Source organism: Gracilinanus agilis, chromosome 3 (genome assembly GCF_016433145.1).
Source record: "Gracilinanus agilis isolate LMUSP501 chromosome 3, AgileGrace, whole genome shotgun sequence".
Taxonomy (NCBI): Eukaryota; Metazoa; Chordata; class Mammalia; order Didelphimorphia; family Didelphidae; genus Gracilinanus; species Gracilinanus agilis.
Genome location: NC_058132.1, coordinates 604,168,297 through 604,194,145, shown reverse-complemented (window position 1 = coordinate 604,194,145; position 25,849 = coordinate 604,168,297). Strand labels below are relative to the sequence as shown.

Here is a 25,849-nt window from a genome sequence, read left to right as displayed (position 1 = left end):
AAGATAGAAGGTAAGGGTTTTTTTTAATCATTGGACTTCCATGAAAACCTAGACATAATATTTATTGAAAGCATGTCTAGATTTCTTAGAACCAAAGAGCAAAATGAAATAGAATCCACTAGTCACTTCATGAAAGTAACCCTAAAACTAAAACATCCAAAAGCCTCAGAGTAAAAATCAATAGCTTCTTGGTTAAAGAAAAATCAATACAAGCAGTAAGGGGAAAAAAGAATTAAAGAATCAAGAAACCAAGTCAGGGTCACACACAAGATATCGCAACCTCTACTACAAAGATACAGAAGACTTGGAATGTGATATTACATTAGCAATTACAATATTCATAGCATTTGGTCCAAAGATTCCACTATGCTTTCCCTGGGAAAGTCAGACAGATAAAAAGGTCCCATATATACATAAAAATACTAATAGGAGTACTTTCTTGTGAGAACAGAAAACTAGAACTCCTCAACCCCCCCCCTCCAAAAAAAAATGATGTCCATTGGATATAGAAAACTATTTAAATGGATTTTTATGTACCCGGCACTATTTTATGCACTGAAAGATAAAAAGACAACACAACAACAAGACAGAGGGAAACGTCCCTAGCATCAAGGTGTTTATAGTCTAAAAGCAAAAGACAACACACAAAATGAATTGAGAAAATGAGGATGGGATGGGAAAAATGATGGGAAGAGTATTGGCTCACAATGAGTGGATCTTGGAGTGAAGAAAGCACAGCTTAGACATGTCATGAAATGGTAGTATGGACCAGGCACTCATCAATTGAAAAGAGAAAGGCACAAGGTAGAGGCATCTCCAGATTAAGGTTACTTGGAGAATGGCTAAACAAATAATGGCACATGGCTGGATGTAACTTAGATGACATTGTAGATAAAGCAGTGGACTTGGAATCAGGAAGATTCATCTTCATGGGTTCAAATATGGCCACGGAGACTTACTAGTTGTGGGATCCAGGACAAATCACTTAATATTGCTTGTCTCAGTTCATCATCTATAAAATGAAGTAAAGTAGGAAATATCAAATCATTCCATTATCTTTGCCAGGAAAAGATCAAAATTGGGTTACAAAAAGTCAGACATGACTGAAACAATTCAATAATAGCAAATGAATGATATTTTACCATGACTAAATGATAAATATGAAATATTCAGAGAAGTATAGAAAAACTTATAGGAACTAATGAATAATGAAGCAAGAACAAGAAATTACTAGTTTCATCAAATACAACTCTTCGCGATACTATGGACAATAGAACGCTAATAAGGTCCATGAGATTTTTCTTATGAAAAATAGTGGAATGGTTTTCCATTTCTTTCTCTAGAAGATTAAGGCAAACAGAGGTTAAGGGACATGCCCAAAATCACCCAACTGGTAAAAGTCTAAAGCCTAATTTGAACTCAGGTCTTCCTGACTCCAGACCCAGTATTCTATCTACTGAGCCACCTAGCTTTCTCCACTTAATTACTACAGCAATGTAAGTGGAAATAACAAAAATGAAATTGATCATTGTGATATTAAAATGATCAAACTTGGCCATAAAAATGGAGAAAATATTCCTCATCCTCTTTATTACAGAAGTGGGAAACTATGGGTATAGAATAGTGCATATAGTGCTAAAAATGAGTCATTTTCTCACAAATTATGGCTGAGTAGGAGAAATTGGAAGGCTATATTTTTAAATAAAGAAATGTGATGTAACAGCAAAAGACATTATATTTTTTAGCTATTTATATCATGTACTACTAATCTATTGGTTTCATATATTTTTGTCATTTCCTTATACATCTTGGATATCAAATGTATTAATCATGATTGTTGTGAATATTTTCCCTTCTTTACAGTTTTATTTATTCTATCTGTAGCATTCAGTTGCATGAATACATTTAAATTTCATGTAATTAATTTTTTTGATCACATAAATCCCATGTTTGGTTAAAAATTATCTCCCTGACTATATTTACCAGAGTTACCTGGTTAAAGGTTCTTTTTATGATGTAAATTTTTGTATTCACATTAAGATTATTTGTATTTTGTATGATGCTGGTCTAAACACCTACTTTCTGGCATAATAGTGTCTGATTTTTCCAGCAAATTTTGTCAAATATAGAATCCTTTCTTCAAATAATTTATGTTTTGGGGTTTTCCAAACATTGAGTCATCTTTTAAAAATTATTTTTGCTCCTTAGGCATAGAATCCTAGTACTAATCTACCTCTCTAGTACCAAATCACTCTGATGATCAATCACAGCATTTAGTTAACAATCTTGAAAGCTTAATCATAAAATGTGCTTATATATGATTGTACCTTTATAGGACTTTAAAATGGCACAAGACAATGAAACTTTTACTTTTAAAGATAAATAATTATAGACAAATATGGCCCTGAAGTTCAAAGTCACAGTGGTGGCCTAGCCCAGTAGCATATGAGCTAAAAATGTGGTCCCCTTATTCCACAGATAATTTGTTGTGTTCCTAAGATTTAATTCATCCTTTAAGTAATAAAATCATGGTATTTTAAATGGCCTGAAAATCACCTCATGTCTAGAATTACATTAAGAAAAATATTTCATTTGTGATAACCGCATAGCCAAATCCCCAGGAGACTGCCACACATTTAGAATTCACTAAGAAATGGGCAGTTTCGCATTGTTCAGGCAAGTTCTGACTTTTTTTCCACATAAGAGAATTTGTAACAAAACCCATGGGATTCTTGCAGGTGAGATGAGAGAAGAACTTTAAGAAGCACATTTTTTAATTTGCTAGTTATGGAATGTAGTACTATTTCTGGGGTTTGAAAGAAAGAAGAAAGGAAGGGCAAGGTTCAGAGCCCAGATCTAGCACTAAAAAGTTCACTGTTCTTTTACTTTCCATTCCATTTCACTTCATTCGCTTCACTTTCACCATCTTTCACTTTTGACAGATTTAATACTAGAAAAGTAGATTATTCCAATGGATTACATATCTAAGAACCAAAAATTAATTTTAAATAGCTCAGTGTTTGGTAAACTGCCAAACATAAGTTACTTGAGGAAAGAATTCCATATTTCATCAGAATTATTGGAAAAAATTTGGAAACCATTTTACCAGAGATGGTGTGTTTAGACCAACATCTTACAAAATATACAACAACCTGAATACAAAAGATTAAGTCATAAAAAAGAGACTTTAAGGAAGCAATTCCTATAACTAGTCAGAGGGAAATATATAAGAAATAAACAAATAAACAAACAAAAGAAACAAATAAAAAATAAGAAAATACATTGACCACATAAAATTTTTAAAGCCTTCACACAATTCTCCCCTGAGCATTGACATAAAATATTAATTAATAACATGTGGAATTTATTTAGATGGCATTTTGAAATTTTCAAAATATTTTATCATGTTACTTTAATTTACATGTCATTCAATCATCATAATAAGTGAAATGGAAAATATAATTATTGTCATGCCCATTTTACTGATAAACTGAAGCTCAGAGGTAAAATGACTGACCTGTAGTTACTTGCTTAAGAACTATCAAAGGCAATATTCAAATATAAGTTGTTTTGACTTGACTCTTTCTAATATTCCCTGCTCTTCCCTCATTTTGGACCTCTGAAATGTCAGGCTGGGGGACAGGGAGAAGGAAAGAATGTTTCTGGACCAGCTAGACAACATTTTGTAAATGTAAAATACATGAAACTATAGCCCTCATCACCATGAAATAGACAGGATTTCTAAATGAATATAGCTATATCTCCTCGTTTTAAAAAGAGAAAGAGAATCTAGCTGTATCCTTGTTATGGATATATATATAAAATTTATATTTATTTGACTGTGCACATATTCTTTTCTCCAGTAGCTCCTTGAGGAGAGAGTGTTTTCTTATTTTTCTTGGTATCCCTCGTGCCGAGCACAATGACTAGATTTGTGATTTAATAATAATAAATAATAAACTGATTTGTGATTTCTTTGCCCTAGGGCAGTGTTCATTTAAAAATACTTGCCTGTAAAATTCCTTGACTTATTGCATTTAAATGATCTCCTATGAGCACTTGTGATCTGTTAGAAATAAATTCAATATTAATATTTAAATAAAACAGATATCTCCTGTTTCTTATGTTCTCATTTTTAATCTTTTTTGAATGTTATTTATCATCCAATACAATGTTTAAGGTGACATTACATGTGCTAAGTCACAGCATTTAGATTGCGAGTGTAAATAGATTGCCTGGATACTTCTAAGATATTTTATCCAACTGGCAAGAGAATGAGTGATCTTCAAAATCAAGCATTGGGATATATTACCAGAAAGAAGGCTCATGTTTATTTATACAAAACAAAATGAAACACAGCTGATTTTTTTCTTTCTCATACTTCATTTTTCAGCTGAACTTCATTTTGTTCCTCAACACCGTGAGGGTCCTGGCCACTAAAATTTGGGAGACCAATGCTGTTGGGTATGACACAAGAAAACAATACAGGTAACCCTGGGACAAGGATCCATCAAAGAATGAAGAGATGTGTCTGTGTGTAAGAAAAAATAAGAAATCAAAGAAACAAACATTCATGAGAAATGTCTGGCTTGTTAACTTGTCTTTGTTTCCTTTGTTTCATTGGTATAGCTGATTGGAAAGGTCTGGAAAACTATAATCCATGTTTACACATGCAGATATTTTGGGTGCATAACATAGCATGAGTTTTATTTCTTCTTAAATTGTTTTAATCTGGCCTACTTTGAACAAATAATGTATTTTCCTGACTGCAAAAAGAATGAGCATTTCCCCCCTCAAAAGATCAAGAAAATGGGTTTGCTTTGGTAGTCTGAATCTTAGAGTTGGAAGAGTTGTCGATAGTCACCTATAATCCTTGAACAAAAATCTCCACTACAATGTATAGTTCTTCTTCCTTCATTTAAGTGGAGGATCCCAACTGTTTCCTAAAGTAGCATATTCTGCTTTGCAATAGTTCCGCAGTTTTTCCTTAAACCCTTTCACTTCTTCATCAGCATTACTTCTCTTTGTGTTTTCACAGTTTCATTCTTGAGAACTTACTATCCTTCCTGAGCTGATTTCCCTTGTCAAATTGTAATTAAATATCAGTAATAATAATAAAAAATAAATAAATAAAAAATAATAAATATTAAAATTTTTTTAAATTGACTTTTAAGTGGAATAAATTAACTCAGGTATTCTGACCCTGATATGCTGAAAATAGAGGATTCCATAAAACAAAATTACATTTTTAAAAAATTATATTTAATCATCCATTTGGCAAATTAAGAGGAGATTAGATAGAATCTTCAACTCTAGAAGAACAAGATAAATTTAAAACTCAAACTTTCATGGAAAAATAATCTTAAAATTTCTACTATTCTGAATATTGAATTATTCTGGTTTTAAAAAATAACATCCTCTTCCTCTGAGTTTTTATTTGAAGAATATGTTTATTTACCTTATCAAGAGGATCACAATAATTTTAGTTTCTTCTTCCATTTTGTGATTTTTCCAGGTCCTTCTCTATGAGTATTTTCTTTATTTATTTTATAAATATTAATTCCTTTTTATTGGAAGCTATGACTTTCTAAAAAGCTTAGCTATAATAATGATGTTACACACAGGTATGTTGAATGTAAATATCATGTGTATTGTGTGTTGTAGCAACATAGGGTAAGATGCAAAATTGAATTGGAAATTTTGATTACTAAGCTCTACCTTAGTGATATCCATTAGAAAAGAGGGGAAAAGAATAATTGTGATATGTGGGACAAATTTTTCACCTTACAAAATTGTTCTGGAGATTGAAAGTTTTCAGATTATTCATATAAAATGTAGAACTAAGTTGAAGTTTTAAGAATATTTTTGCATTTAGTACTGATTTTATCAAGAGGGAAAAATTAGAAATAAGACTAGTTTTTACAATATACCTCATTGGGCCTTACTATTTCACCCTAGAACAGAGGTTTTTAACCTTTTCTGGGTCATGGGCCTCTTTTAGCAGTCCAGAAGTAACTCTGGATCTTTTCTGTAAATATTTTTATTCACATTTGATGGCTAAATTTCAGTTAGATATAAGTAAAAAAATGTTATTAAACAAATCATGATACAAGAAAGTAATGGAATAATATTTTACCGTAAGAAATAACTATGAGGAATTTGGAGTATGATAAAACATAGGAAATGATGCAAAGTGAAGGCAAAAATGATTTTAATTCATAATTTGAAGCTAAATTTCTGTTAGCAATAAGTGAGAATAAAGGTATAATTTTCCCATCCAAGTTCTCTGACCTCCAAAAGTGATATACAAACCCTTTAGGAGTCAATGGATCACAGATTAAGAACCTGGAGTGATGGAATGCAATATACCAAAACTATATGGCACTGAGAGTCATTTTTTAAGCCCTTTCTGTCTTAGAATCAATGCTAAGTAACAGTTCCCAGGCAGAAGAATAGTAAGGGTTAGGAAAGTGAGGTTAAGTGACTTGCCCGGGGTCACATTATCTAGGAAGTTTCTGGGGTCAAATTTGAACCCAGGATCTCCTATCTCTAGGCCCTGTTCTCTAACCACTGAACCCACTAGCTGTCCTTGAGAGTAAAATTAATATGGTTCCACTTTTGCTGAATTTAATTCAGTTAAGATATATTTAGTGCCCACAAAGTGACTGGCACTAGACAAGAAGCAATTCAGTCTTATCTCACAGAGAGAGCAAAGACTCTGATTTCATAGAGTTTAGAATTTCTCAAAGATGAGACAAAAAAAAAGAACTTCAAATAGTATGAAGAAAATCCAATAGTGTTCACATTTATTCTAGGGAGTCCTTATGAATAAAAGAATTCTAAAGATGAACTTTGAATAAAGGAAGAAATGTATTTACAAGAAATAAAAGAAGGATATGAAGAGGATAATATGAAGGAACTGGGAATATATAAGAAAAATTACGGAGATTGCTAGTAAATATGGATTTAATTCAACATTTTTTGCAAACAAGCTAAGAAAGAAAACATCATATGTCAAAAAAGCAAACACTATGATCAAGTGGGATTCATATGAAGAATGGAAAAATAATTGAACACTGTGAACAGAATTAAAATAATCTTATTAAAAATAAAAAAATCCAAAATATATGATATCAATAGATGCATGAAAAGCCTTTGACAAGGAAAAATGCTTATGCTAAAAACCTTTTAAATTATAAACATAGAAGGAACTTTTTCAAGTGGAAAACTTTTAAATGTGTGTGTATCAGGTAGGATATAGAACAGAAGGTGATAAGTGCTTAAAACAAATGTGCCAAATCCCCTTTCCTAAAACCTTTTTCTAATTTATTGTCTTACAAATTTTCTCTTACTAAAATTCAAAGGCAAATATAGTTAATTTTAATATGATAAAAGTATATATTTAAAATAAAAACCAGTATTCATGCACTGGAGAAACACCAATAAATTCAATAGTAAAAATTGCATTTTCACCTATCTCCACTATAAGATATTTTTAGACATGTTAAATAGAATTTTAAAAGGAGAAAAAAAAAGGCATAGGTAAAGAAGAGATAATTCTATCCCTATTTGCTGATGACACCAAGATTTTTTCTAAAACCCTGAAGAATCAACCAAGAAACTAATCAAAGCTATTGATAAGTTCAGTAAAGTAACAGGTTATAAAATACAACTACAAAAAGCTTAGCATTTCTATGAAACAATAACAAAATCCAGGTGGAAACATAGACATCTCATTGAAGATAACTACAAAATATATGAAATATCTGGTAGTCAATCTACAAGGATTCCCTAAGGTAAGTACAAATATAATTATTTAAAAAAAAACTCTTTAAAGAAATAAAAAATAATCATGAGTGGGTTGCCCCAATATAATAAAAGTAATGATGAAACATAAACTAATTGATAAGACTAGACCAATCAAACTACCATAAAGGGGTATAAAAATGGTAAAATTAATTTGAAAGAACAAGGAAAAATGGAGATGGGGGCGTGGAATTGCCAGGGAATGGCAGTTATGCTCTAAATTAGTGATCATGAAAACTAATTGATGCTGTTTTAAAAAATATAAATGCAGATTAGAGAAACAATAAACTAATGTCAGAAACATTCAATAATCCAATGTTTCTCAAACTTCCAAATATAAAAGACTTGGTGAAAAACTCCATATTTGAGAAGAACTACTGTAAAAACTAGAAAGCAATTTCATAGAAATTAGATTTAAATGAGCATCTTACACCATATACTATAAGTTCCAACTGGATGCATAACCTGTATGTTACCTGTTATAATATTAAGAAAAAAATTAGAAGAAAACCAGAATTTATACTTTTCACATATGGGGTAGGAGTAGAATTCTTAACCAGACAAGGAAAAGACAAGACAGAAGATAAATAGAAAAATGTGATTACGTGAAATTGAAAAACTTTGGCACAACCTAAATAAACATAAAATATTTCTGATATGGTCTGATATCTAATATATGTAGGTAACTAACACCAGTAAATATATAAAACCAAGAACCATACCCTCAAATAAAAAAGAGATCAAAGAATATGAGCAAATAGTTCTCAAAAGTCTTGGAAGTTATCAATCATAATACTTTTCCAAAAAGTTAAAAAATAGGAGGGGGAATCAAATTAAAATAATACTTAAGTATCACTCCATAACCAGAAATTGACAAAGATGACAAGTATTATTCATGCTGTATGGAGCTGTGGAAATTCAGGCACAGAATCAGAAGAAGTGTGAATCAGAACAACAATATGGAAAGTAATTTAGAATTATACTGTCACAATGTTGTTGGTAAACTTTGACTTTGAGATTCCAGTGCAAGGCACATACCCAAGAATGCTAAATACATGAGTTCTACACACAGTAAAAAAATATCTTATTGATGATGATGATGAGCATGATCATTAAAGTATAATTTCATTTTGTCATAATAATAACTCTGGAAGGGAGGTGTTATCATTATTCCCATTTTACAGATGAGGAAACTGAGGCAAACAGAAGCTAAACTACTTGCCCAATGTCACAGAGCTAGTAATTATTTAAGCACAAATTTGAACTTACTAACTCCAAGTTCAGTGGTGCTCTTTCCACTGAACCGTCTAGTTGCCTCAGCACTTTTTGAAATAGCAAGGTAACAGGAACAAAACAGATGCCTATCAAGGATAGTTAAATTATTTTACATGAATGCAAAAGAATGTTGTTGTGCCATAAGAAACAATAATTATGAGGAATTCATAGAAGTAGACTTATAAGAATTGATGCAAAGTGGCATAAGCAGGAAAATAATATATATGATGACAATCAAAATATAAATGGAAAAAATAATTTTAAATGAATGCTGGATAATTATAATGGCCATGCCTGGCTTGAAGCTTAACCCTATTCTATATAAGGTGGTAGTAGCTGATGGTGTTAAATTCAGAAATCAAAGTTGTTTAGGACAGTGTAAAGGCACTCATATGTATGAGAAGTAGTATTGTAACTAAAATTGGTATAGGTTTAACAAAGAATTTTGCTCAAGATCAGAGATCTCATTATGCCCATTTTGCAGATAAAGAAACTGGGTTAAAGAGTTGAAATGACTTGCTCAAATTTCAGTCTTCTTACTCTAACCAGTATTCCTTATGCTTGGAAGAAATGATTCAATTAAGTTGAAAGTATAAATAAATAGAAATAAGGAGAAGTCAATGATTAGAATTAGTTGAAATAATAATATATGTTTCAATTTGAAATAAAAAGGAGAATGAGAGAGAATGATAGACCGTTGGAAGAAAGATAAGCTGATAGACAAAAAGAAACTCCTAGGTTCGTTAATTAATATACTACTTCTGCAGATTGTGCTTTCATTAAGATATTCTAATTAATTATAAGAAAAAAATTTTGTCATTCTCTTTCAGAAAACTCGCAAAGTCTACTTTGGTTCTGATCTTGGTCTTTGGGGTCCATTACATTGTATTTGTGTGTCTGCCCCACACTTTCACTGGATTAGGATGGGAGATCCGGATGCACTTTGAACTCTTCTTTAACTCCTTTCAGGTACAAAGGACAGAAAGGTGATAAGTGTTTGGTTTTTGCTTTTCCCCTCCTCTGCCCCAGATTTGACCAATTTCTCTTCCTTTCCTGCTTCTCTTTGACTAATGCATATGGCTCCAATAACTATGTAAGGGTAGGATGCTTCTGCTTCCTAGGCTATAGATTTCATGGCTTACCTGGCCTTGATCTCTTAAGAGTCACTACTCTGAAAACTTTTTCTCACAAATGAAAACTCAAATACAGGTTGTATAACAATTGTTTGGTGGAGAATTAATTTGATATGATTATTGGACATGGTTTTCAGATTCAACAAAGGTGTAATAATTCCTTTTATCTAGAGAAATCAAAACGTTTTCACATAGATGAATATGATTTGATTGCCATAGCAATGCTCTCAGGCAGAGATATGTGAGCAGGTCAAGATTTTGCTGTTGTGGTTCCTGTCATTGTTGAGTTAGGGTTCAAACCAGTAAATCTCTCTTCTCAAATGCAACTGAGCAACATTCTCCCTTTTTTTCAAAACCCTCAATTTCTGTCTTAGAATCAATACTGTATAATGGTTCCAAGACAAAAAAGCAGTAAGTACCAGGCAATGGGGTTTAAGTGATTTGCCCAGGATCACACAGCTAGGAGGTGTCCAAGTTGAACCCAGGACCAGGAATCTCTGGGCCTTGCTCTCAATCCGCTGAACAACAAAGCTGTCCCCAAAATCTCTATCTTAATCTTAGAGTTGCCTGAGCCACTGAGATAGTGATGTCAGAGGCAGGATTTGAAACCAGGTATCCTATCCACTAGACTGGCCTGCCTCTCAAAATAAATAGCATCACCATTCCCACTTTATAGATGGCAAGGCAGGCTTAGAAAGGCAAAATGAGTGACCTGACCAAATTCACATGTCTTGAAAAGTGGAAGAATTGGGATTCTTTCTCAAAGTCTCTGACTAAATTCTATATTTTTTCTTTTATGGTATGTTGCTGTTGGGTTTGTTGAATCTCTCAATACTGACCCTGGTTCATTATTCTACCTGATTGTTAGGCCCTTCTCAATGCCATTACCAACTTTTATAAGTAGCTAAGAATTACAAAAAAGATACAGATCTTTAGTCATGATACAACTGAGACTAGTGAAAATAAATTTAGAAATGAAATCATAGTTCTACCATTTGTCTTTTTTATTCAGGTCATTAAGGATCATTAAGGATAAAATAAATACCTCTAAGAAGGAAGAGTGGAACAATGCAAAGAGATCTTGAGTCAAATGATTTGAATTCAATTCCAACTCACATTTATTCTATAAACTCTCTAGGTCTTTGAGAAAATCGGACTCTTAAAAACACTCTTAAGTCCCTTTTAGCTTTAAGTCCATGAGCACAAGATCTAGAAAATACTTTGTGAATCATTTTTATATCCTTATATCAAAGGGGTAATAATTTGTTCCTTTCTTTGAATATTCAAGTGCACTAACTTCTTGATTTTTTACTCCACAGGGTTTCTTTGTGTCAATCATCTACTGTTACTGCAATGGAGAAGTAAGTTCAAAACAGCATTCAATAATAATACAGCACCATTCAAGCCACCTCAGAAAAAAAAAGTGACTAAATTTCTCCAGTATTTTGTGACAGGAGAAAATTAGCAAAGATTTTCAGATGCTGATAATCCTTCATGATATTTACGTGTCAAAAGACCTGGGTTCAAATTCTGGCTCTGCCATTTATTACCAATCTAATCCCCAGAAAATCTCAACCTCTGTGGGGTTCAGTTTCCTAATCTTTAAAATGAAAAAGTTGGACTGTGTGACATCTAAAGTCCCTTCTGAATCTCATCTGTGAGCCTACAATCCCAAGTTTGAACAATAGTGGGATCATCACACTTCCCAAATTCCATTACAATTCAATGACATTTTGGCTCAGCAAGCATTATTAAGCATCTGCTTCATGCAAAAGCACAGTACTTGGCACCGGAGGAAATGAGTCAAGCATTTATTAATGTGCTTGTCTAAAGGTAACTTGAACCCTATCCTCTTGGTGTTGTTGATCAGTCACTCAGCTGTGTCCAACTTTTCATGATGCCATTTAGAATTTTCTTGACAAAGATACTGAAGCAGTATGTCATTTCCTTTTCCAGCTCATTTTATAGATGAGGAAACTGAGGCAAATAGGGTAAAGTGACTTGCCCAGGGTGACATGACACAGCTGGTAACTGTCTGGGGCTGGACTTGAACTCAGGAAGATGAGTCTTCCTGACTTCAAACCTAGGTACTCTATCCACAGAACCATGTAACTGCCTATGGTATCTAGTAGGTATGTTTAAATACACTGAGAATTATAACATATATGTAATGTATAATATATAATATAATACTGAATGCATTAAAGAGATGCAAAGTAGTTGATGAATTTACCAAATTCATTTTTTATTATATCAAATTACCATTTTATTATACCAAAATACCAAATCACCAAATTGATTTGAAACTCCCCAGGAAAATATTAGATAAATTAACTCCAAAGGTATCAGAATTTTATTTTATGATATCCCATCCATTTGAGATTGCAAGTTCTCAAGGGATTCCAACATGTATTTTAATGAGCAAAAATCCATCACCATGTTAGCTGTTTCTCATACAAACTGGTGATGGGCCCAGTTTACATAGTTTAAAAATTGCCTAGAAAGTAACAAAAACTGGTGGCAAATTATGACCTAAATGTTTTATGGCGATTCCATTACTGATGATCTAGGTTGCAGTAAGCTACAGACTCTCTCACATTGCCAATTATAAATCCGATATAAGCCCCAGAAAAATAATGATGTAAAAAAGCATAACTATGGCTCCCATTGATGTTGATTAGCAGTTTATTCTGGACACAGTTAAGGTTTAGAAATGGACTAGTTCGTGCTGTCTTGAATGGAATCTCACTGAATATCTATGGAGGAGCTTTTGTCTTATACCTTTGAGATATATGTATGTGTATATGTGTGAGTTTGCTGTCTCATTTTTCATTTTTACCCTGGAGGGAGGAAAGAGCATGGCAAATGTTATTTCAAATGTCATTGGTTTTCATGAGCACTTTAAGAATGGGGTGTACCCTGTTTCCCTCTTCTAGAATCCACATTTGTCCTTGCCTGGAGAACAATCATGATGACACAAAATCAGAAATCTGAGAATAAGTTCTAACCCAAAGAAACCAATTTCTCATTGTTTGCTATTTTCAACACATTCCTTCTTTCTCCTTTTCTCCCTTCTTGCTGTATTCTGGGAGAAGTATTTTTCATAATTCTAGCTAAAGACTACCTTGATAGCTGCTGCTCATAGTGAGCACTGAGTATATATTATTTAACTGGTGAATTCTTTCCATTGAACCTATGTTCAGGAAGTGTTTTCTTTTCTCTACCAATAAGCAATTTCTATTTGACTCTATACCAACTTCTGGCAAAGAACGTTCAAGTGGTCAAATATTCTTAAAATGTTTACAATTTTTTATTTATTATTTTAAAATATAATAAAAAATTATTTTGCTTTAGGTTCAAGCTGAAATCAAGAAGACATGGACCAGATGGAATCTGGCTGTTGACTGGAAAAGGACAACTCCATGTGGCAACTACAGATATGGCTCTGTCCTCACCAACATGACTCATAGTACCAGCAGCCAGTCTCACATGGTAGCAAGTGCCCGCTTGGTGCTGATCTCTGGCAAAGTTTCTAGGAATGTCAACAAACAGCCTGAAAGTCATGTTAATTTACCAGGCTATGTCAGGAGCAATTCAGAACAGGACTGCCTTCATCAATGGATCCATGAGGAACCTAATGAAAATGAAGAGAAGCAAGTGGATGCTATATCACTGAAGGAGTGTCTGAAGCCAGTTACAACTATCATAGACCCTGAGGGAAACAAAGGAGAAACTGAAGATGCTGTCTGAACTACATACTTGACATTTGCCTGGCATTAATTACATTACTTGGTTTTATTTTAAGAGGAGAAATTGTGGCAATTTCCCCTTGAGTCAAATTTGCTGACAGTTTGATGGTAAAATATTAAACCTAAGAGTTACTCACTATTTTGAATTGGATTTACTATGAAGGCACAAAGTGAAAATTTTAAGTAAAATATTATTTTTGACATGAAATTCTCTTCAGTTTGTAAGAATGTGGGATGTACTTAACATGTGTGTAGATTTCTATGACTGTGATATGAAAAGATGTCATTAGATCGATTCAGTCCCTGCAAGGAAAAGATCACATAAAATATATGATTTTTCAAGCTCAGTCTAAAACTAAGAAAGTGCAGACCAAATGGAATCTGCCAGAGCTCATTTTTACCCCTTAAAATAAAAAGCTATTGTGTCTTCCCGTACCCCCTTTAGTAAGCTTTTACCATTTTCCTCGTCTAAGCTATACAACATCTGAGCTATAAGAGAATAGAAAAATAATTTCAAAGATCAAAGATCTAAGAAGATGAAGAGCAAATGATAAAATGAATTTGCTGAGCTTTGGGTAAGCAAAAAAAAATGGTAAACTATTTCTTTCTAAGAATAAAGGAAAATTGTTCCAAAGTTGGTGCAGAATATAACTTCTTACTGCATGATACTTCCCGCAAGCCAGCAAGAGCCCACTTTTTTTGTGCTCCACTCCAAACCATGACATTGGATAGGGCTCTCGAAATGAATGGAAAGTTTTGGAAACTGACACTAGAAATGATCATTTGTCTTTGTACTCAGTTGCATTGCTTCATTGGCTTTTCCTGAACCTGCTCTGATACTGAATATTGTAAAATGGCACGTGGAGAAATTAAAAGTTCATTTCTCTTTCCTTTTGTGTCCTCTTCTTTAACTTTTTTGAAGTCCCACTGCTTCTTCCATTTTTCCTTCTTGGGATTCCTAGGCATCAAATTCTCCTATGGGTGCTTTTATTTATCTTTAATCTCAGAGAGCTTTCTCCTGTTTAGCTGTCTTCCACTCTAAGCCATGACAACAATACAGTATTTAGAGATTGATATTATTTGGACCTAACAGGGTCCACCCAGAAATTCCCCCTAACTTCTTAAGACCATAATTCCTGCATGCACCCCCCAAAGTCAACTGATATTCATGAACTTTAAACCCTAGTCTTTGGACTGAATGATGGTCATGAATAAAATTTTTTAAAAAAATAGAAAATATGGTCCCCATCTGAATGTATCTTACATTGAAAAACTTGAAAATAATTGGAAAGCAATGGGTCAACAGCCTTTATTAACTATTTAATATGTTCCAGATACATGGCAAGAGCTACTCAAGAAATATCAGCATAGCAAAGGTAAAATAAAGAAGTTTAAGTTTAATTTAACAAAATTAACATCACTGTAATAAATATTTAGTCAATAAATACATGTGAAGAAAGACTAGAAAGCCCTAATACATAGTACCATTTCCACATTTCTCTGATTGTGTGAGTATATTCCAGATAGCATTGGCCATTTCTATGCTGTCACCCACACACAATGTTATACTTGTTTTAGCTAGATGCTGTGAGATATCAGATGTAATAGGGGAATTAAGGCAAGTAGGGTAATAAGGGAATAGTCAAAGGTAATAAACTGAGGTGGTAAGGGACTAAAGGCAAGTAGGGAGATTAGGTAGTTGTAATAGGAATTAAGGCAAGGTAATAAAGGAATAGTCAGGTAAAGTTGTAATGGGAATTAAGGCAGGTAAGGTTGTAATAGGGGACAGGCAGGTAAGGGACTAAAGGCTGGAGGTAATAAGGGACTAAACCAGGTTAAAGTGATAATTGGGGATAAGGCACTGTGGATGGGGGTTTGTGGATCCCTAAGGCAGTAGTGGAGCAAAGGGAGAGGATGAGGTATTTTGGGCAGACAGCTGCAGCAGGGAGACACAGACTGGGTACACAGGTTTGAGACAGAAACTCTGAAGGGAAACAGACTGAGCCCTCCAGGTAGGAAGGGCACTTCTACAGACAAAGGATAGGGCCAGCCAGAAATGGCTTAAAACTGACTAGAGAGCTTTCTCTGGTTTCTCAGGTTCACAAAGGAAGAGTCCAGAAGAAGTAAAGAGATTATCACTTCCTCCAAGATGGACACCTCCAACTCCCTCAGGTCCCAGAGAGAAAACTATTCTTTCTCCCCTTCTCCCTCTCTTACCTATCAACTAATGAATTAGCCAAAGGTTTGATTAAGTGACAAACAGGGTTTATTGTAAAGGACAGAGGGATACAAGGTAATTCTAACAGCCGCCTAGGGAAAGTTTCAGGTGGAGAAGGGAGACAGGAATGTGAGACTGAGAAAGGACCTCCCTAACTCAGCCCTAAGAGGTTTTGTTGCCTAAAAGGGGTAGGAAATTTGGATATAATGATTCAAGAGATAATTTGTATCAAGGGAAGCCTTACTTGACTACTGGGAAACTAAATCTACAAAGTTTGAAAGCTACCACCCAGATCCACCCCCCTTTCAAAAACCCACAGAAATTCAGGAAGGGGAAATGATGATTGGGAAAGGGAAGGTCAGGAAAATCCAAAGAAAATAGCTAAGCTAACAAATCTTAAGAGAAAAGCTACAGAATATCAGCCAGGTTTTCAGTCCAAAGATAGAGCTCAGTTGACCCTCCTACTCTCATCGAGTCTCCAGGATCAATTCCCACTAGTCAGGATTCTAAACCCTTTTCAACTGTCAGAAATTCTGCAGTAAGGCTTTGCAGGGTTAATATGCACCCTTTTGCACTACACAGATGATCAGGATTCTAGTTTGACTTCATTAGTAACTAGGTATCTAGCCTAATTGATTCACTCAACTGTCCCCACAGCCTCAGTTTATCTATCTAGGAAATGGGAGTAGCACCTGCCTATGTCATAAATATTTTAGGATAAATAAAACACGAGAAAAAGTGTTTACAAAACAAAAGCACTATAAAAAACAAAATTTTTGTTATTCTATTTCTAAATTCAACCTTTATGTTTTCAGATTATAACTATATGGTATAATAGTAAACAAAGCCAGCAATAACCAATGTTATGATAGATGGAGGAGAGAGAGAAAGTCTATGAAGGGGTGAGGCTCTCTTCTAGGTCTCCCCTCCTTGCCAATTATGCACTGCCAAGACTTTGAGGGGGTGTCACCCTGAAACTGGGTGACCTGGATGGTCATGCTGCCCCACAGGAGCTGGAGACGAGGCTTCCCTATAAGAAGAGGTATGGGGGACCCCAATCAGATTCTGAATGAGGGTGGGGTTCACGCAAGCCTCCCCAGAGATCAGTCAACTTCACAGCAGCAGGTTATTCCCCTCCCCCCTTGTTCCTCAGGTACTCTGGAATGTTATCTGACTAATGAATGGCTTTTATTAATATAGGGATTGGGGAAAGAGTTGAAGGGCAGAGGGATTTTGGGGTGCCCTCTTCTCTATTTCTTTGGGGTCTGTCACTTGGTTGGGAACCTTTGGGGTTCCTGCTCCCAAGTGTCTCCCTCACCATTTCTCCTTCAGTTTCTATTTCTATTTTTATCCTTTGCTATAATTGTAAGTTAGACCAGAAAGGGTCTCTCAGCAAGGTTGGGTAATGGGAGAAGGAGCCTAAGAGATCGCTCCCAAAATGGAGCCCAGAAATTTAGCTGATGATCGAAGTCTTGCTGGATGAGAAGTGATGGGATGCCTTTGATCAGGGAATTGGGGTATCAATGTTTAAAGAAAGATCCTCAAGAAGCCCTCAGAACTGGATTAGAGATGGGATGTTCTCCTCCCTCTCTCAGTCCTCTGCCAGAAGTCCTCCTCCTCCTTCTTCCTCCCGAGAATTACCCCGAATTCCTCTGGTCTTAACTGTCACCAACTGTCACCAACAGCCTTCTTCTGGCTTTTTGTCCCATCCCCCATCCTTAAAATGGGTCCCATTGATCAAATACACATAGAAATTTGAATCTAAATCCACAGTTATGATATCCAACTGGTGTGTATGGAACCAATCTAGATGCCAAGGTTATTTTAACTTTATTTCAGAATTCTTCCAACATTTCAGCTGCTCTGCAATACCTACAACTAGCTTGCCTAATTTTCTTAGAAGAAATGAAAAAGTTTTTTCATGTAATTTGGGAAAAATAAAGAAGAAATGAAATGAAAAAATAAAGTTTTTAGGATATTTCCATTAAACCCTACACCTCATATAGAAATGTCAATACATTCTACCTCTTTATCAGTTTTAGCAAAAAGAAGAAAAATGTCAACTCTGTTAGCCAGTATGTAATAGTTTATTGTTGTAGCTTAATCCTAAGAATTCTTTCCAAATATTCTTAGGAATTGATGTCCTGTCATATTTGCTTAAAAGTCCTTCATAAAGTCACTTAGTACAAGTATTTTTCAGAAAGTCATTATATTTAATTTGAACTTGGAATAATTATCCTAAGAAATTTTCTGTAAGACTCTAATGAGCAGATTTGAACTCAGATAACCTTGAATGGAAATAAGAAGACTCACTGTACTGTTTTATAGTCACATTTTCAAGTCTCCAATCCAATTTTTGAAACTAGGATGTTTCTGAAATGTTTCTTTTCAAAGCAACAGACTATCAGCCTTTGGGAAATGTGACAGATGCTAAATGCTAGTGACCCAGTATGACTACTAAAGGTCAATCAAAGCAGGCCAGCTTTGAATATTTTCTTTATAAGGTTTGTTTACATGAATATTCCATTTGAATACTGCTTTTTTGCATCAGTCAAAAGACTGGCATCACTGATAGTACAATTTCCCATTGCCTATTGCCAACAAGAATAGTAAACTGATTTTGATCAAACTGCTTTCTTTAAAACTCTTATATTCTAGTCCCTAATTATTCTTTACTTTGGGAATAATATAGAACCAACAGAGTTTGGCAAGCAATAGTGATGTTTGCTCCATAGGCTCTGATGTCCACGAACTGTTGCTGCATGGCATTCGCCTAAGAGTATTGGATTCCCTATACCTCTCAAAACAAATTGCACATCCACAAGTAAGCAGTTATGTATAATTTCTTCTTAGGGAGGCTATTCCAAATAATATTCTATTTGAGTAGGACTTCCTTTGGAAATTTGTATGTAGTTCTTACATGTGGAGAATTCTAATAACCATAGATGGCTAAATCCTGCATCAATGGTTTGCTTATTTGCTTCTATGGAAAGTCAGTTTTTGTTCTGAACATTTTAATTTCGGTATGTATATGCATGGGATATAGGGGTAGTCCAAACTGGAAGTAAATTGTACCTCCCTATTCTTGCCAATAATTATTGTAGATATACTTCAGAAGAAAATGTTCACTTTCTCAAAGTAGCATGTACTTAAGTTTAATAAAGTATATAATAGGTACTTTCTTATTTTTGTAAGATAATTTCTAGGGTGACTTCTTGAACTAGTTAAGTCCCCTGAAGGCAACTGCTACTCTATAAAGGTTCCATGGGTAATCCTGAGAAACTAGGTTTCTAGGATTGTGACTCACAAGCCCCTGCCAATATGCTTCTCATTCATGTTAGTCAGTATGACTTCGATGAGCTTCTAGCAAAAGGTATTGATTAAAGTGGTATTGCTAGAATAATTTATATAAAACAGTCTCCCAAAACCTTGCATAAATTTTCCCCAAATACTGAGGCTATGGGAAGATGGTACACCAAAAAATGATGTGTAGAAAACATGCATGTGTGGCAGCAAAGAACCTACAGATTCCTGGCCATCAAGACCAATTTGTGGTTTACTTAATATACTATTCACTTGCATCATTCCTTTTTGAGTTTGACACCACTGATCTACACAATAACTAAGATTCTATTACTAAATCTAATGGAAATAATAATAAGGACTTATCAGTGCCTTTGTTGATTGGTCAAATAGAAGCAGGGAGGTATGTTTTGATAGGGGAAATGGTAAGGAAAGATCTGGAGAGCTAGATCGAGTAAAGAATTACAGTAAAAATCTCGGCTGGATAGTGGGGTAACATAAAACTAGGAAAAATGAGAGGAGTCACAAAAGGCAGAAACAAGGGGAAGGAAGAATAACACGAGTTAATAACATCCCTAACAAGATTTTGTCAATACCTAATTCTCATTCCCAGGCAGGAAAAAAATTGAGACACATAAGGGAAGAAATCTTTGTAATAAATTTCTCACAATATTATTTGTTATCCAGGATATATAGACAACTAATAGATAAATAAATAGATGGATAGAGATAGATAGATAGATAGATAGATAGATAGATAGATAGATAGATAGATAGATATTCCCCCAAAAAAATAAATGGTGAAAGGATATGAATGGTTCTCAAAAGAATGCAAACTATTGATAAAGATATTAATGAATGCTCCAAAACATTAATAATAAAGTAATTACAACTGAGAATAATCCTGAAGTTTGCCTAACCCCCAGTAAACTTGCAAAGATTTGAAAAGATAGAAATAGACAATGTTGGAAGAGTTGTGGAGAAGCACACCAGTGCATTATTGTTGGTTAAAAAACAATTTGGAATTATACAATTGCAGTTACAAAAATTCTCATACTCTGAGCCATAGATTCTACTTCTAAGTATTATACTCCAAGGAGGTCATTGATAAGAAGGAAGTCCTCATAGACAGCAAAATTGATACAGCAGCCCTTTTTATAGTCAGAAGAAATGCCAACAAAGGAATTGTCCATTGGTTGGAGAATGTCTAAGCAAACTGTGGCAAATGAATAGAATGGAATGGAGCACTTATTCTGTTATAAGAAACAATGGTCATGGTGAATACAGAAATAAATTAAAAGAATTACATGAACTGATGAAAAGTGAAGTAAAAAGAAAATAATATTTACCACATCAAGACAATTGAAAAGGAACACTGAAGAAGTATAAAGAACATGTACAACCTCAAAGAAAAGATATGAAAAGGTACCTCCCTTTCCTCCTGAGCAAAGGTGGGAGATTAATAGATGTGGAATATTGCATATATTTTCAGACTTTTTTATGTAATTATCAATTTGAATGATTTTTTTCTTTTCTTTCTCTTTTTTTCACATTAAAATGTTCTTTCTTAAATGGAACGTCTCTCTTGGAAGAGAAAGGAGGGGATACTGGGAGAAATATCAAAATAAAAATGACATCAATAAAATCTATATTAAAAAGAAATTGTTTTAAAAGGTGATGCCATTTTCCCATTGATTTCCCATGTTTTTTTTAATTCTCTAAATTTCTAATTTTGTCCCCTTTTATGATTAGACTTGTTTAATACTTTAGGTGGAATAACAAATAGCTTAAAAACATTTTATCTGTATATGTTCTGATCTTTATTTTTGTTGGGAAATCCTATCAAAGTCTTTATATAGCAGCTAATAACATCTTCATGTAAGATGATTTAATATCATGGGATAAATCATTCTACATTCTTCCTTAAAACCCTAGTAAAGTCCATAGGCTATATAAGTTGCTGTTACACACATATCCACACACATTATTACTACATCATTAAGTTACCAATGCACTGAAAAACTGAAAATTGGGAGTCAGAGGTGAAAGCATGAAATTTTCCCAAGAATTAAATAGACTAACCCATTATTTTATTGTGATGACTTTTTGCAATAACTTTATCTCCTCTTTTTCTGCCTACCATCTCCAGTAACATAAATAAAAAAAAAATTTAAATCTTATTGTCAGGTTCCCTAACCAGATGTTTCCCCATTTGCCCTAATATTTTGGTAATAATGTCTCTGAGTTTATATTTTAATGAACCTAAGATTACTTATCCATTGTGACATTTGAAGATAGCCTTTGATTTAAATAAAGAACTATGTAAAGGTTATCTTGCTTCTCCATTGCTGAAAGTGCACAAAACAATAGATGTTTTAAGGATGGAGAAGAGTCCAGAATACATAGACTACATCTCATTATTAATTTATAATTGTGTTTAGATCAACTATCTGACCTTATAGTCTTTTTATGACCTACCTTTTAGCTGAAAATGTATATGAATTTTTCCCTTGAAACCAAACACTCTTTTTTCCTAATGCTCTACCCACAAAACAAATAATTGTCTACCAATGGCACTCTATAACTACAAAAGAGTAGTAATAGCCTGAGATATAAAAACTCCCATCTGATTTAATGCATTCCTGGTATCATGGCAGAAATATGATTGCTGCAGACTGAATATTGCCACCAGAATTTGCAAAGGCACTGATTTTCAGACAGGGAAACTGAATTATTCTTTGGAATAGGCCTACTTCCTTCACTGAAATCCTGTTCCATTGCCTCATTGGCTATATCAGTGGAACACAAGAGTTTGCATTTTCTATTAAGTTGAAAGGAAGCTTTCGTTATAGAGCTGGCGGATTGTCTTTTCCTAGAATAACCTTCACTAAGAAAATAAAGTTGCATCACCAGATTGGCCAAAAGCTAATGAATTTTTCTAGTACAATAGTTCTGGAAGACACCATCTAGTACATAACAAAGAGTTATGATCTGCATCCATAGGAGTATACCAGTGAAATACTTGAAGAATTGATATCCTGATACAAGGAAATCTTATTTGACTTTTAGAGCTAAGAATTCTATTTTAATAATTAACATTAAGAAGTCAGTGTCACTTCCAGGTTAAGATGGCAGCAGAGTAAAAAGCAGCCCTTAACCTCTCCTGACAGAAACACACAAGACTCCTCAAGGAGACATAAAAACAAACCCAGTCAAATGGAGGGACCCCACAACAGGGCGCAGTGTGGAAGGTACATGGAATCGGGACATTTCCATGCTATAAAGGGGTGAAACAGCTCTCACTAAATCGTGGGCTGAGCAACCACCCCACACACACACTCCCTCCACACACACCACCTATAACGCCAAAACCAGCTAAAAATAAATAGAGCAAGTTTGGGGCACCCATTGAGTCATTGGCAGCTCTAGGGCCTGTTCCTGAGAGCAGCAAGATTTAGGACCTCAAAAAGCTAAAGAACGCTCACGGACTCTGAGCGCAGAAGCAGACACAGGCACCCCCGTGAGCGTGAGCAAAGGCTCAGAAACCCTGAGTGGGGAACCAGTGCAGACGGGTATACGACTGTGGAAGCAGTGCCCTGAGACTTGTAAAGGAACCTCCAGCAGAGGACCAAGCAAGGGGGTCCACCAGAACTCAGACGTCAGGACCCAAAAGACTGCAGACAGACCCTGAGCTCAAGGATGGAGCTGAGAAGCTGCTGAGTTAACAATGGCTACCCAGAATCAGGAAGTTCAGACAAGAAAGATTAACAAGAAAAAGAAATCTTTAACACTTGACAACTTTTACACAGAGAAAATCCAGACAACCGAGCAAATAGAGGGGGAGAACAAACAAGCATCCGGACCCTCCCAAAATAATAATGAAAACTGGTCACAAGCTCTTGAAAAGTTCAAAACTGAGATGACAAGAAAGATGGAAACGATTTGGTTAGAGAAATGGAAAATAGCTCAAAAAGAAATCAGGCAAGAAAATAACAGTTTAAAAGGCAGAATTTTGCAATTGGAAATTGAGGCTCAGAAATCAAATGAACTGATAAGCAAAGTGAACACCAGAAATGACCAGATTGAAAAGGAAAACCAAAAGATCATAGCCGAAACCAAAAGATAATAGCCGAAAACCAAAAGATCATAGCTGAAAACCAAAAGATTATAGCCGAAAACCAAAAGATTATAGCCGAAAACCAGTCCCTAAAGGCTAGAATTGAGCAATTAGAAGCTAATGATCTCTCAAGACAAAAAGAACAAATAAAACAAAGTCAAAAGACTGAAAAAAAGAAGGAAACATGTAATATCTCAATGAGAGAGTGACAGACCAAGAAAATCAGTCTAGAAGAGACAATTTGAGAATCATTGGTCTTCCAGAAAAACCAGAAATTAATAGAAACCTGGACTCCATACTAAAAGAAATTATTCAGCAAAATTGCCCTGAAGTCCTACAACAAGAGGGCAATATAGACATTGAAAGGATCCATAGATCACCCTCGACACTCGACTTAGAAAAGACAACGCCCAGAAAATAATTGCCAAATTTAAGAGCTTCCAAGTAAAAGAAAAAAATCTTACAAGAAGCCGAAAAGAGCCAATCAAATATCAAGGAGCACCAATCAGGATCACACAGGATCTGGCAGCCTCCACGCTAAAAGACCGCAAGGCTTGGAATATGATATTCAGAAAGGCAAGAGAGCTGGGCCTGTAACCACGGATCAACAACCCATCAAAATTGACTATATACTTCCAGGGGAAAGTATGGGCATTCAACACAATTGAAGATTTCTAAGTATTTGCACAGAAAAGACCAGGGTTAAATGGAAAGTTTGATATCCAACCACAAAAATCGAGAGAAACATGAAGAGGTAAATAAGAAACAGAGGGGAAAGAAAGAAAACTCATAACTTTTAAATTTGCCTTTTTAAGGGCCTCAGTAAGATCTAATTATCTGTATTCCTATGTGGAGAAATGCTATGTATAATTCTCGGTAGTGAACTCTATTCACTATTATAGTATTCACTATTATAGTAATCAGAAGAATAATTCACAGGGAGAGGGTGGAATACTAAATGGTCTAAGATGATATGGGGGGTGGGAAAGAGGTGGGGTGAATAGTAGGGGACACCAAGAGAAACTTGAGTGAATAAGAAAAATAGGATATTATATTACACACAAAGAGGGCATGGGAAGGAGAGGGGACAAATACTATTATAAGAAGGAGAGGAAGAGAGCATTAAGAGGTAATATTTAAACCTTACTCTCAGTGTGTAATCAACCCGGAGAGGGAAGAGTAGCTATACTATCCATTGGGATATAAAACTATTATCTAACCCTACTGAGAAAGTCAGAAGGGATAAACCAAGGGGAACAGGGGAGTGGGGAGGTAAAAAAAAGGGAGGGGAGAAGATGGGGGAGGGAATTCATTAGGCCTTTAAAAACAAAAAGAGGGGAATAATAAGGGAGGGGGTAGAAAGGGAAGTTAGTCAAGGGAGGGGATAAGGGATAGGGTCTTAATAGCAAACCACTGGTCTTAAAGGAAATAGTTTAAGGAGAAGGGAAAGGAATAGGGGAGGATACAAAAATGTCAGCGAAGGCACAACTTATAACTCTGAATGTGAATGGGATGAACTCTCTCAAAAAACGGAAGCAAATAGCAGAGTGGATTAGAAACCAAAATCCTACCATAAGTTGTCTACAAGAAACACATATGAGGTGGGTGGACATACACAAGTTTAAGGTTCAGGGCTTGAGCAAAATCTTTTGGGCATCAAATGAGAAAAAGAAGGCAAGAGTGGCTATTATGATATCTGAAAAAGCCAAAGTAAAAATAGATATGATTAAAAAAGTCAGGGAAGGTCATTACATCCTGATTAAAGGCAGTATAAACAATGAGGAAATAACACTACTCAATATATATGCACCAAATGGTATAGCATCCAAATTCATAAAGGAGAAACTGGCAGAGCTCAAGAAGGAAATAGATAGTAAAACCATAATAGTGGGAGATCTAAATATTCCTCTTTCAAATCTAGATAAATCAAACCAAAAAATAAATAAGAAAGAGGTAAGAGAGAAAATTAGACTTAATTGATATGTGGAGAAAAATAAATAGGGAGAAAAAGGAATACATGTTCTTTTCAGTTGCACATGGTACATTCACAAAGATTGACCATGTAATAGGGCATAGAATCATTGCAAACAAATGCAAAAGAGCAGATATAATAAATGTAACCTTCTCAGATCATAATGCAATAAAAATAATAATTAGTAAGGGCACCTGGATAGGCAAATCAAAAACCAATTGGAAATTAAACAATATGACTCTCCAAAATCAATTTGTCAAAGAAGAAATCATAGAA

The 25,849-nt window shown here is 34.6% G+C and overlaps 1 protein-coding gene across 2 annotated transcripts in view; it reads left to right on the top strand.

Moving 5' to 3' along the window:
• PTH2R (parathyroid hormone 2 receptor) overlaps positions 1-13,964 on the top strand; it is a 120,640-nt gene extending 106,676 nt beyond the window's left edge. Inside the window, exons 10-13 of one of the 2 annotated variants that reach the window (XM_044667507.1) lie at positions 4,394-4,488; positions 9,912-10,050; positions 11,534-11,575; positions 13,569-13,964. In XM_044667507.1, coding sequence (XP_044523442.1) covers positions 4,394-4,488; positions 9,912-10,050; positions 11,534-11,575; positions 13,569-13,964 — 672 coding nt within the window. The remainder of the gene's footprint in view (positions 1-4,393; positions 4,489-9,911; positions 10,051-11,533; positions 11,576-13,568) is intronic. The other variant, XM_044667508.1, reaches the window with a different exon arrangement.
• Positions 13,965-25,849: the final 11,885 nt, after the last annotated feature.